This window comes from Castanea sativa, chromosome 3, assembly GCF_040712315.1.
Source record: "Castanea sativa cultivar Marrone di Chiusa Pesio chromosome 3, ASM4071231v1".
Classification (NCBI taxonomy): Eukaryota; Viridiplantae; Streptophyta; class Magnoliopsida; order Fagales; family Fagaceae; genus Castanea; species Castanea sativa.
Genome location: NC_134015.1, coordinates 49,681,108 through 49,695,139, shown reverse-complemented (window position 1 = coordinate 49,695,139; position 14,032 = coordinate 49,681,108). Strand labels below are relative to the sequence as shown.

The 14,032-nt window shown below is 37.7% G+C and overlaps 1 protein-coding gene across 1 annotated transcript; it reads right to left on the bottom strand.

Annotated features, from left to right (window-relative positions):
• Window positions 1-630: 630 nt before the first annotated feature.
• Window positions 631-7,416, bottom strand: LOC142627260 (uncharacterized). The gene is made up of 11 exons (XM_075801079.1): window positions 7,229-7,416; window positions 6,457-6,839; window positions 6,089-6,247; window positions 5,381-5,464; window positions 4,007-4,102; window positions 3,553-3,645; window positions 3,334-3,477; window positions 2,296-2,403; window positions 1,265-1,316; window positions 1,136-1,177; window positions 631-1,032 (listed from the first exon to the last, which is right to left on the bottom strand). The coding sequence occupies exons 2-10, from the start codon at window positions 6,799-6,801 to the stop codon at window positions 1,146-1,148; spliced, it is 1,113 nt and encodes a 370-aa protein (XP_075657194.1). The 5' UTR covers window positions 6,802-6,839; window positions 7,229-7,416; the 3' UTR covers window positions 631-1,032; window positions 1,136-1,145.
• Between the last annotated feature and the right edge of the window lie 6,616 nt (window positions 7,417-14,032).

The window sequence follows — 14,032 nt, the reverse complement described above, 5'->3', positions numbered from 1 at the left end:
TCTTTTTCTGAAAATATTTTCAGCTGAAATCATTTTACACTCGGAAAATATTTTACACCCAACCAAACGCACCCTCTATTGAAATCCATTGATAATGAATTAATGGATTTGGATTATCCCTCTCTACTCACAAAATATTTTTACTTTTTAACTTTAATTTTTAATTTTTAATTTTTTTTAATTCAATGTCTGAATATCATTTTTACTACTTTGCATCAAGTGCAATATTCCTGATCTTAATCATGAATTAATGATAACGTCATAACCTATTGCGAACTGTCATCTTATAATAACACCTTTTTTGGGAGATAAAAACTAGTGGTGACCTTCTCTCAACAACGATCATGGTATAGTCCTCTTTATTTATAATTTTATATAGATGGTCTCCATCAAACAGGTGAAACTATGATGTTAAAGCAAGGTATAACGTGCCAATTTTTTTTTGGAAGAAAGCTAGTAAACATTAAACAATGTCAATGTGTGAATCCCACTTATTGTGAGAGGATCATAAGACCAGATACCCGTCCTAGGTATATTACATGCCCTGTCATTTTATGAATTTGCCTCCCCCCTGATTTTTATCACTGAAGGGGATATGATACAAAAATAAACTTTTAAAAATAACACAGATTTTAACGACATGTGAAATAATGATTATTAAAGCAAGTACGAATACAAAAAAGTATGACAAATTTCTTCACTTGCTTCTTCGTGTACCACATTCTAAGTTGGCTGGATAAATTTCTATAAATTTGAGGTTCACTTGCATCGCTATGAAAAATCAAAACCATGTTAATTTACCCCTGGTTCCTGCCAAGGGGTTCAACCAACAAAAAAAATTTCCTATCTCTTGCTATGACATTAAAAAATACTGCAAATATGGTTAAGCTGCAGAGATCATGCTAATGCTTCTTGATATGATGCCCAATCATCTATGTGCTTGTAAACCAGCAACTCACATGGCTCATCGTAGCAGTGAGTTTTAGACAGAAATCCCACTCTTCAGGGTTTGATTATCATAAGTCAGGTAACCTACATAAAGCAAAACAATTTAGCCCAAAGAGTAACACAAACTTGTCAATGTATAAGACATTTTCTATAGTACAACACAAAATAAGCATATCCAGAAGCCTACCATAAATTGATTACTTTTCCACATCCTCCTGGATATGACCATCTGCAGCAGTAGATACACAGATATCTATGAAATTAATTGTATATGACTAAAAGCCAAAAAAAGCCATATAATTCTTGAGAGCCTCACCAGCAAGATTGACTGCCAAGTTTGCTTGAGCATCAGCCTCAGAGTTTAGTTCCTTTGAGAGGTAAAAAGAAAATGTCAGAAAATTGAAAAAGAAGCAATGACATAAAAGCGGCAGTGTCAGGATTCTTCTGCAATAAGTAACAAAGAAGTAAATGTTTCTACACATAAATCCAGGCTGAAAGCATGAAGCGCACAAAGAGTACACCAAAAGGTAAATTGATGAAGACAGTAAGAATAAACAGGAATCCTAAGGATTTACCAAAAAATTTGGTACTAGGTGAAAGCTGCATGGTGAATAGGAATTGTCTAACACATCCCAAGTAGTTGAAATTAAGGCTTCCTTGAGTTGAAGTCCATGCTATTACATTATAAAATACTGAACAACCAACATAAGAGGCCTCTATCATGGGTTCTGAGCTGCAAACCTCAAAATGAACTAAATCAATAGGTTCTGGCATATTTAGAATTCTATAACAGAGGTCACTAAATGCTGAGCAAACCAACCAAAATGGGAGATCAGATTTAGGTCCGGACTTAGATGCACAAGACATTTCCTCCCTTAGGCAGAATATACTCTTTGATAAGGTAGCTTGTTTCAAGCAGTATAACCCAATAGATGGATGCCTTTCTTATACTAATTAGGCCTTCCATTGAAACACCTATGATTAATGGCGATTTGGGGCTTTATCAAAACGTTGTTATTCTTCTGCTTTGCCAGGGACAGATGATCAAACTTGGCTGAATGATATGCCCACATTTTTTATTTATCAATAGTCTTAAACCGCACAACTATGTTACACTAAGCAATGGTATGTATGCATGCTACAACTACAAAAGTACTCTGCACAAAAAGGTCAACATTTTTTTTTTTTTTTATGGATTATTCCCTCTTTATTTATATTATGACTCCATTAGTTGTGAGGGAAGTGACGATCAAATTCCATCTGTATTCTGTTTACAAAATCTATTGTGCAGGGCCCATAAGAACTACCATATAGCATTAAAAGCAAAACAAAATCAACTGTGCCTACCCTTAAGACATGATTTATCTGGAAGGAAAGAAATTGATTCTTCAGTTTTTTGGCCTCCTCAAACAAGTCAGACATGTTCTGGTTTTTGACTTTCCACAAACCCTGAACCTGTTCCATGAAATATCATTAGTCATTGAAAAGTAAGGGTAAAAAAGGCCAAGCACAGGAATTGGCAACCAATAAAATAACTAAAACCAGAAGAATAGTATCACTGATATCATTGGGCACCAACTTATGCATTGGCCGCTGTGATATGGCCCATTTTCACTTCACTACTCTGAGGTATGAAATTTCACTGAGGTTTATTCCAACAAAACATCAAAATGAATATAGATTTAATTACACATATAAGGATATGCAGCAGGTAGGTAAACTGCAAACTGTCTACAGCCAAAAATAATGGAACAAACCTGTCAAACTTCCAAATTGTAAGGTCATCTCACAAAAGAAAAATATATGATTTGGCCCTTTGAGGTTAAAAGTTAAGGTGTAGTAATACTGAAGCCAAAATTTTGCTTTAAACCTAAAACCCCAAATAAAATAACATCATATCAAGTGATCACCTTGTAAATCAAGCCAGGACAAAACATCAATCTGAGTATTACAACTCATAACATCACTGAAAAACGCAAATGAGAGCCTAAAAATGTGGCAAAAATCCTTTGACAAGTAAATATTGTAATAGATACATAATCTCTTTAGCCTCCAAGAAATTTGGACAAAGGCTCGGCTGTTTTTGTCGTTGTTGTTGCATATAATATCTCTTTAATCAAACTCTTTTTGACAAGAATTGAATTTCTTCAGGCTTTTTCAACATTTAGTCCCAACTCCTAAGTAGTGGCCAAAAATATCTATTTGTATTAAATAAATTTTTTGCTAAGTATTGTATTAAATATTTTAACCTATATTGTGGAGAAAAAAGGTTGGAAAGTGGAAGAAACATATCACCAGAAAAAACTACAGCAGAAGATAATTTCTAGATAAAAATGTATTATTGACAACCAATGCACATGAAAGGGGAAAACAATATCAACAAACCTGCATACAGACGAGCTTGGAGTCTCCTTGGACACGGATGCTAGTAAAACCCCTTTTAAGAGCATATCTCATCCCTAAAATCATAGCTCGATATTCAGCAACGTTATTGGTTGCTATGCCCAAACCTTCCCGCACTCTACCAATCTATGAAGAATGCAAAGTTAGATATAGATATTAAATATAAGATACAATATAAACCCCAAAAGGTCAAATGCATACCAAACTGCCATCATCAGCTCGCAACACAGCTCCTGCACCAGCTTGTCCTGGATTCCCTTTTGATGCACCATCAAACTCAAGAATACAAGTTCGCTGCACAGACACATGATTGAAGGGTCAAGTTTTTTTGTTCTACCATACATGCAAAGCATGAATACATTGCCAGACTCTGAACAAAGAATTACAAATTTCTCTGTCCACAGGCTTGGATAGGTTCTGTGGAGGATCCCCAGTAAAAGAGCCCATAATTAAATACATTCATTAATAAGAAAATGAAATAAGAATGGTCCAATTCTCAGCCACTTATTTGACTTCATCCAGATAATAAGGCAAGAAAATAAGACTAGCATGAGTACAAAGGATGGTTTGGAGGAGCATAAATTGGGGTGGAAATAAGGGCACCCTAAAGTTTTTTTTTTTTTTTTCATTATGCACCATCATGATATCCACTTACAGAAGCAGTGGATGGTGCAAAAGCCAGAGCAGAATGATCTAGCTTGAGATGCTTTGCAGAGGGATCAGTTGAAATAGATGCAGAACCGCTTACTTCCTGCAAAGCATTAGAAACAAAGGACAGCAACATAGATCATCAGGGGCAAAGAATATGATCAACCTTCTACTGAATAAAGTATAAGTCATATTATTAAAGAAGCAAATATCAGCTTGCACCATACACCATGGGAATCCTATGATGAGGAAAACACTGCCACATAAAGAATGACTATAAACCTTTGGAATATTACCACCCATCCTTTAGATAAATCAGCCCCATTCTAGCATATTTAGACACCTATCTAACCCCCAGCACTAAATGACAGTAACAAATATCTATTCTCTGGCATCAAATGCCCACACTGACAAGGCCCTCGACAACCAGATCTCACCTAGTTAATGACAGAAAAATCATCCTCAAGAAAAAGATATTCATAGCAATAGCTTCCTTTAGGGCATCTTAAAAGACTCAGATATATGCTTAGGAAGTATGTCAAAATATTTCTGATACAACTAACTAATAATCTTAAAAAAAGATTAAAAAGGAATATTAGGAGAGCATTAAGAATAAAAGTTGCTAATTGCTCCTACAAAATCATACGAGATTCCTCAATCAGCCAACAAAGAATCAAACCATCCAACTAACATCTAATCCTGCATCTAAGAAGAGGTTTCCTAACAAATTAACTAATTAATATAGTGTCTGACTTTGATTAAAATATTTGAATCTCCAACCTTAATAATGCAGAAAAATTTTATGTATGCAGATTATTCACTAAACCTTTCCATTGATGACAGCCTCCTCAAGGCATTTAATAATTTTGTTTTTTTCATTGGATGTGCTTAGTTTCTACCTCCACAGGCCCACACAGATGCCCCCAACTCCCCCCCAAAAAAATAGAAAAACAAAAAGAAAAGAAAGAAGAAAGATGTGCTCCTCTAACTGATGATAAGATGTGAGAAATTAAAACTGTTACATGTACTGCTTCTAGAATTTAGAAGAGGTTATTACTTCCAACTTTTTAACTACTGACAATGACAAAGATTCAACTCAAAGTTCTGCTAAATAGCAAAGCAATAACACTTTCAAATCATCACTGTAGACATATGTGCCATCCATGGTTCTTTATGATCTTTTTCTGTTGACATGGAACATCACCCAGGCAGGGCCCTTTGGACCCACCCTTGGGGAGTAAACCTCAGGTACACAACCCCACCCGCTAGAACCATGTGTCAGGTAATTCAAAGGAACTAGTATTGGGAATTGAACCCAGGATGTCTTTATGTTCTTGAACAAGGATTTCTATTTAAAGATACGTGAGTACACCCAACTTACCGCAATTTCCAATCCAAGGGCTGCCTGTGATCTTTTTTTAGAAGCATCCTTGCTAGTTGTTTCACCTCTAAAAGAAGCTGGATCCTGATATATAAAAGATAATTTAGTCTTCTCAATTATATAAGCCACCAATCTCAAACTTCTCTGATGCAGTAGGCACACATTAAGCATATAACTTTTGGTTGAGCTGTTAAGAACTCAAATTCCATATTTTAGCGCGTGTAAATCAAAATCAACCTTAGAGAGGCAATGTCATCATAAAAACTACTAGGTATTCTTGACATAATAAAGAATGTTTTGGATATACAAAATAAACAACAAAGATGAACTAGTAACCAAAATGAACAGGAAAAAGGAGTCAAATAAGGGGCAAAGTCCAAATAAATACAAGGGCCAGCATGATCATCATCTTCAACCTTGAGAATAAGAAACAAAGTAACTAACAAGAAGTAAGGTTACATATAAAATGATGCCTCATTTAGCTTTTCAAAGTATAAGCAGAGCAGTTTATGACTGGCACATTCAACTGTTTAGGACACTGTTAGAGATCCAAAGGAACTAGTCGAAAAGTCAAACCCACAGAGAGAGTAAAACAAATACGTTCACATCAAATTGGCACAGATAAGTCATCTTACTATTTTCCTTCACAGTACAAGTGACGAAAAGAACAGTTTACAGTTCAAGAAATTCACAAATAAGTCATCTTACTTGAAAAGGGCAAGGCATAAGTGTGCCGAAAAGATCTTCTTTCAAGTCTGCAGCTCTTATAGTGTAGACAGCATTCTTAAGCCCACGGGAGAGAAGATATTCCTCAGTGTCCTTAGGCAAAGAGTTTCCTTTATAGACACTAACAGGAGGATCACATATCTACCAGGAGAAGTACAATCATCTGTTCAGTAATCATAGGTGTAACATCTACACAATAAGAATCGGATGCATTTGTAACTCTACACTCTTCTAAATACTTCGCAACAAAGCAACGAGCTTTAAAATATGACAACAACCTGGAAAATCCAATCAAGGAAGTAATATTCAATAAAATTACAGTAAATTATAGGGTGGCAAAAGGGAATTACTGAAGATCCAACTTGAGCCTGGCAATCAGTCAAATTCTTATAAATACCAACAATATCCCCTTTCCGCACAACGAAGAATGCATCCTTCTCTTGTTCCATCACCGGCTCAGAATCCAACTTCCGTGTACGTGATGCTGCACTCTTGGTGCCCCTTTTAGACGAATAGCAATGAACACGAAGCCTCGTCAGCACAAGTTCTAAACTGATAGCCTTAACACCAATATGTTTACTTTTCCCTCCTGAGAAAGTAGCACCACATCCATACAAAGAACTCCTAGGCACGAAATGACTGGACCTCCTAAATATAGCCGCGGTATACGAAGAAACTTGCGACAAGCAGTTCATCACAGTGTAAACCTTCCCAGATTGTCCAGATTTTTTTTCTGAAATTATAAAAAAAAAAAAATCCCATATTTAATTTTGGATTCCCTAATTCTACATTTGGTTGCTAAGCAAAAAATTAACAACAACATGATTAAAATAATTAATTCCTCTATTTTTCATCTTCTTTTCTTTTTTTTCTTTTTTTTTTTTTTCCTTCATAATTTTGATTCCATGGTCTTTACGCAATTTCTGATATGGGCACAGTAACACAAAGATGATCGGAAGAGAAAAAAACGTTAATGGGATCATTGACAAGCCAATTAGGGAGAGATAAGATAAAGTAATAAACCCTAAAATGAGCAAAATTGAATTAAGTGTGCTATTTTGACAGTGAAAGAGAATAGTTAATACTAAATGAGAAGGTTGGGTAAAGGGTAATGTGAAGTACCAGATGATCAGCAGTGAATAGTGATAAATGTTTGCGCCTTTGCGGAGATACTGGAGCAGTGGGCTCTAACGTCAGTCAACTCCGGAGAGAATCAGAAAATGCAGAGGACAGTGTGTGGGTTTTGGGTGGGTTTTTGAGATTCAATCATTTTGCGTTGGGTCGATCGGCGGGTATAAAGAGTGCGGGTTGGGTTTTTTTTTTTTTTCAAAAAACTTCATTAGAGGTCATTTTGGCCTTTACGGTCAAATCACATTATTTTTTTTCTTGCATTTTCTTGACAACCAAATACAAAAATAAAAATAAAAAATTTACTAATTTTTAACTTCGGTAAAGACAAATATCAACTTAGCAACTAAAACAAACTCATTTTGGGATCTAAAATGACTTTAAATTGAAAATAACATAGACAAATTAAATGCAAGTTGAAAATATTCCGAGATCAATTTGAATACTACCAAAATGTGTTGACCAAATTGGCAATAATCCCAAAATGATATTTTCCCCTAGTTTTATTATCAGTTTACAACACCATTTAAAATGGATAAAACTTAGATTTTTTTTAATAATAATTCAATGGTTACAATGAAAGGGACTATTCATACCGATGACCCTATTTGAAATATAGAGAGGTGTCAATTGAGTTCCATTGAAAATACTAAAATGATTATTACTTATGAATAAAAATAAGAATTACAAATAATACAAGATAATTAGAATAATTATTCATATATATATATATTTGGTGATACATATAATTAGAATCATGAATTTTTATTTCATAGTTTGATATGGCATGATTTGAGGACATAATTGAGCTATATTTCAATCAAATTTCTTAAAGTTAAAATACTCTTATATAATTATATTTATAAAATTATTGTGGGTCTCACTTAACATTTAATTATGTATAAATTAAATAATTGTATAATTGATATCATTGTTCTTTGTCCAAAATTTCTATCTTCATAAGTGTACAATATAAAAATATAAATATAAATTTTCCAACATCTCCTCTAAATATTAAATTCTAATAAATGAAAATTTTACTTTTTTAAAATTTTAAATAAAAGGGCGATATATAAAAAAAAATCTTGAAATTTTCCAAAAAGACATGTTTCATAAAAAGTCAAAACTTATTTGAAATTTAAATTAATAAATAAAAAAACGAGTTCATAGTTTTTTTTATTAAATTTATAACCATAAGATAAATTGATTAGGTTTATACTTGTCAAAAGTTTTTTTAATTAAATCATTGCATGGTTCTAAAAAAATTAAATTATTACAATCAAAGTTAAGATGTCACTCCTATAAAAAAAAAAAAAAAAGTTAATGTGGGGAGTAAAAGGACCCAAGCGGGCATTTGGGCTTTTAGGCTCTAGCAAGGAGGGCCGATCTGTTCTTGAGCTAAGAATTTGTTAGTACTGCGAATCGGCCCATACGCCGAGGGTTTGAGGACACATCTGAGGGTGAGTTTCTCCTCGGACAGACCCAAGAGAACTCGGAAATTCACTACGAAGGTTAAGGCAGAATTCTGGAAAGACTGTTGGTTAAGAGGGGGAAACCCTGAACCTTCTAGATACACCGGTGTTAGAAAAATATCATGAGCAAAGGCTGCCACCTCCACATTAAAGACTCTGCACCTACCTCCCTGGCCGCATTAATGGGGAAGTGACCCCTGAACAGTAGAACTGAAACTTCTGGTCACTATTCAAAGGCACTAAGAGAAGAAATATCTAGAGGGAAGGGAGTTTGAGCAACGCATGGATAAAACATCAGGAAAAGAAATGTTTAAAGGGGGGTGAAGGCCAAAGAAAAAGGGCCCAGTTTGTAACCAAGAAAGAAATTAAGAATTGTAATCTTTAAGAAGGAAAGAGAAATAATACAGAAGTAGTCCTCGGCTCACGTCCAAGGAGGTCCATCTGCAATTATCATTCATTATTTACAAGCGTTTACACACCATAGTCTGTTATTAAGTTCTCAGTACCTCTAATCTAGATTTCAAGCCCACACTCTACAAATTTCATTGTTTAAGGCTCGTTGGGCCTGAGTCCATAATTGTCTTTGGGTCCAGGTGCAATTGTGCTCTTACAATTGGCGCCGTCTGTGGGAAATCTAGTCTAGAAGGAGCTGGGATACTATGGCAGGCCAAGGTTCACACCATGTAGAGTCTCAAGGATCACAACCGGAGGATCTTTTTGAGCGTCTTGAGCGTCGAATGGATCGAGAGGGAAGCGTCCATACAGAATACCCTAGGACTAGCCATACTCATGGCGGGGGTAGTACCACCCACGAGGATGGTGCTAAAGCCATGCAGAAGGAGATTAATTGTTTGAAAAGAAAGCTGCGCCGCGCCAGACATAAGCCTTCACCGTCTTCATCTAATCCTTCTTCAACGGAGGTCCGGGGAGGTAGTTATAGCTCGAGGTCATGCTCACCCCCCAGCGCAATGTCCTCTTGTGAGGAGGACGACCCGCCAGCTCACAGACACAATAAACTTCCTTCTAGGGGCTTGGGGAACGATGCTATGAGTCGGGCGTTGCACCAACTCTCCAAATCTCCATTCTCACGGAGGATTAAGAAGGGGAGGCTCCCCAGGAGGTTCACCCAGCCCACCTTTACCATCTACAATGGCCGGACTGATCCGGTGGAGCACGTGAGTCACTTTAACCAGAGGATGGCGGTGCACTCTCATAACGAGACCCTGATGTGTAGAGTTTTCCCCTCTAGCTTGGGACCTGTTGCTATGAGGTGGTTCAACGGCCTTAAATCGGGGCCTGTAGGTTCGTTTGGGGAGCTTACTAGAGCATTTGCTTCGCGGTTTATTACGTGTAGCAGAGTGCCTCGGCCATTGGACTCGCTGTTATCCATGACCATGAGAGAAGGGAAGTCCATGCGTTCTCGGATTCTCAATTAGTGGTCGGCCAGGTCACGGGGACCATGGAGGCTAGGGACCCAAGAATGCAAGAATACTTGGCCCAGGTCAAACGTCAGCAAGCTAAATTCGATTCCTTCGTCTTGTCTCACATCTCTAGGAGTGGAAACACCCATGCAGATTCTTTGGCCACGATAGCAACGTCTTCGGCTCAGGGTTTGCCCAGGATTATCCTCGTGGAGGATTCGCTAGAGCTAACTCTTACCGCTGTCAACGCAGCTCGCATCCATCTAATAAGGCCTGGACCTAGTTGGATTGACCCGGTCGTATCTTTTCTTAAGAACGACATCCTTCCTAAAGACAAGTCTGAAGCAGATAAGATACGTCGAAAGGCGCCACGTTTCTGGTTGTCCGAGGACCAGAAACTGTATAAACGATCCTTCTCAGGACCATACTTGTTGTGTGTGCACCCTGAATCAACAGAAGCACTTCTAGAAGAACTGCATGAAGGGATTTGTGGGAGCCACACCGGGGGAAGATCCTTAGCCCACAGAGCTCTGACTCAGGGTTATTGGTGGCCCAATATGCAGAGGGAGGCTCAGAATTATGCTCGAAAATGTGATCAATGCCAGAGGTTCGCCACTAATATTCATCAACCTGGAAGGGTTCTCAACCCTCTCTCCAGTCCTTGGCCTTTCGCACAATGGGGATTGGATATAGTAGGGCCATTTCCGAGGGCTGCGGGAAACAAAAGATGGCTTCTTGTGAGGACAGACTACTTCACTAAATGGGTCGAGGCCGAGCCCTTAGCAAATATCAGGGACGTTGATTCCAAGAAGTTTGTCTGGAAAAACATCATCACTAGATTCGGTATACCACACACACTTATCTTGGACAATGGCGTTCAATTCGATAGCAAGTCTTTTAGGAAATATTGTGGTGATATGGGCATCAAAAATAGATACTCCACCCCAGCTTATCCTCAGGGAAATGGGCAAGCCGAGGTCGTTAACAAGGTCATAATCAGTGGGCTCAAGAAAAGGTTGGACGATGCGAAAGGCAGATGGGTAGAAGAACTCCCACATGTTCTGTGGACGTATCGGACTACACCGCGTAGGTCCACGGGAGAAACGCCATTCTCTATGACTTATGGAGCCGAGGCAGTGATACCTCTGGAATTTGGTTTTCCCACCCTGAAGACGAGTTCTTTTAGCCCGGAGAATAACGATGGCCTCCTGGAGAAAGGCCTGGATTTAGTTGAGGAACGGCGCGAGGCAGTTATGGTCCAAATGGCTTATTATCAACAGAAGCTTAAACGGGGATATGATGCCCACGTGAAGCTAAGGCCACTCGCAGCTGGGGATCTTGTACTAAGTAAAGTGGTGGGCGCCTCTAAGAACCCAACTTGGGGTAAGCTAGGACCAAACTAGGAAGACCCCTATCGCATTGTTTCAGTAGCAGGCATAGGGTCGTATTGGCTAGCTGACCTAGATGAAAGAATTGTACCACACCCATGGAATGTAAATAACCTTCGAATGTATTATTATTAATAAAATGTGTTTTTGTTAGTTAACAGTTCAAAGTTATAAATACCTCGGGGGCTTACAGTTACTATTCTTAAGTGTCAAACAGAAACTTGGTTAAGTATGGTCCTCGGACCACAAACCTTGTGGAAATTGATATCTTATCATTTGTTAACAGAAACTTAGTTATGCCGGGTCCTCGAACCTCCTACTTTGGGAAAATTAACATTTGAAGTTACTATTTTTAAGTATCAAACAGAAGCTTGGTTAAGTATGGTCCTCGGACCACAAACCTTGTGGAAATTGATATTTTATCATTTGTTAAACAGGACCTTAGTTATGCCGGGTCCTCGGACCTCCTACTTTGGGGAAATTAACATTTGAAGTTACTATTCTTAAGTGTCAAACAAAAGCTTGGTTAAGTATGGTTCTCGGACCACAAACCTTGTAGAAATTGATATCTTATCATTTGTTAAACAGAACCTTAGTTATGCCGGGTCCTCGGACCTCTTACTTTGGAAAAATTAACATTTGGAGTTATTATTCTTAAGTGTCAAACAGAAGCTTGGTTAAGTATGGTCCTCGGACCACAAACCTTGTGAAAATTGATATCTTATCATTTGTTAAACAGAACCTTAGTTATGCCGGGTCCTCGGATCTCCTACTTTGGGAAAATTAACATTTGAAGTTACTATTCTTAAGTGTTAAACAGAAGCTTGGTTAAGTATGGTCCTCGGACCACAAACCTTGTGGAAATTGATATCTTATCATTTGTTAAACAGAACCTTAGTAATGCCGGGTCCTCGGACCTCCTACTTTGGGAAAATTAACATTTGAAGTTACTATTCTTAAGTGTCAAACAGAAGCTTGGTTAAGTATGGTCCTCGGACCATAAACCTTGTGGAAATTGATATCTTATCATTTGTTAAACAGAACCTTAGTTATGTCGGGTCCTCGGACCTCCTACTTTGGGAAAATTAACATTTGGAGTTATTATTCTTAAGTGTCAAACAGAAGCTTGGTTAAGTATGGTCCTCGGACCACAAACCTTGTGGAAATTGATATCTTATTATTTGTTAAACAGAACCTTAGTTATGCCGGGTCCTCGAATCTCCTACTTTGGGGAAATTAACATTTGAAGTTACTATTCTTAAGTGTCAAATAGAAACTTGGTTAAGTATGGTCCTCAGACCACAAACCTTGTGGAAATTGATATCTTATCATTTGTTAAACAGAACCTTAGTTATGCCGAGTCCTCGGACCTCCTACTTTGGGGAAATTAACATTTGAAGTTACTATTTTTAAGTGTCAAACAGAAGCTTGGTTAAGTATGGTCCTCGGACCACAAACCTTGTGGAAATTGATATCTTATCATTTGTTAAACAGAACCTTAGTTATGCCGGGTCCTCGGATCTCCTACTTTGGGAAAATTAACATTTGAAGTTACTATTCTTAAGTGTCAAACAAAAACTTGGTTAAGTATGGTCCTCGGACCACAAACCTTGTGAAAATTGATATCTCATCACTTGTTAAAACAGAACCTTGATATCTTATTATTCAGACATTGTTCTTATTCTTATCGCATACTTTGTGGAAGTCAAATGCCTTATCATCTGTTAAATTGGATCTTAAGGTAAGCAGCTGTAGATATTGAAACAAGGATTCTGTAAGGTATGATCTTCAAACCTTACACTCTACTAAAATTGATATCTCGGATTACAAAGTTTAACTATCATGTGGGCTTTCTAAGTAAGGCATTGCATACCATCCAAGCTAAGTTAGTTTTGGCCAGATTCTTGAATGATATACTTTGCAAAGCAAATGTGCATATGCCTGTTTAGAAGTTATAATTGTTTGACTGTTGGAGTTAAACTTATTTATTCTGTTCTTCCTATAACTATGTGTTAGTGAGAACTTTCATGACAAAGCACAAAAAGAGTAAAGTAAAGTAAATACAACTTGAATAAAGGTTGAATAAACATTGTTCTTCATTAGTTATAAGCAGAATACATCATTACGTAAAGAAAACTGCAAAGTACAGAAAAAATCCTATGCTAGGCCCTAAGCTTTGGGAGGGGGTCTTGGAGGGAGCTGTTGCCAGCCTCTGTGCTCTTCAGCTCCAACTCAAAGGTAGACAAGACTTGTTTCCCTTTGTCTGTTAGAGGAAGGATGGGCTCCACATTCTGGCTTTGCTCCTGCTCGGCAGCTTCACACCCGTCCTTCTCTTTATGGGAACCTTCAGGTTCTATAGGATCAGGGACGAGTTCTAGCGCCACAGGAGGAAGGGCAGGAGAGGCAACAACAAGAGGGTCTTCTATCTCCTGTATGTCTAGGGAAGCCAAACGTTCTCGGGCTTCCTCAGCTCGGAAGCTTGAGGAACCCCTGCTGCGTTTAAGGCCTTTCCCCAGA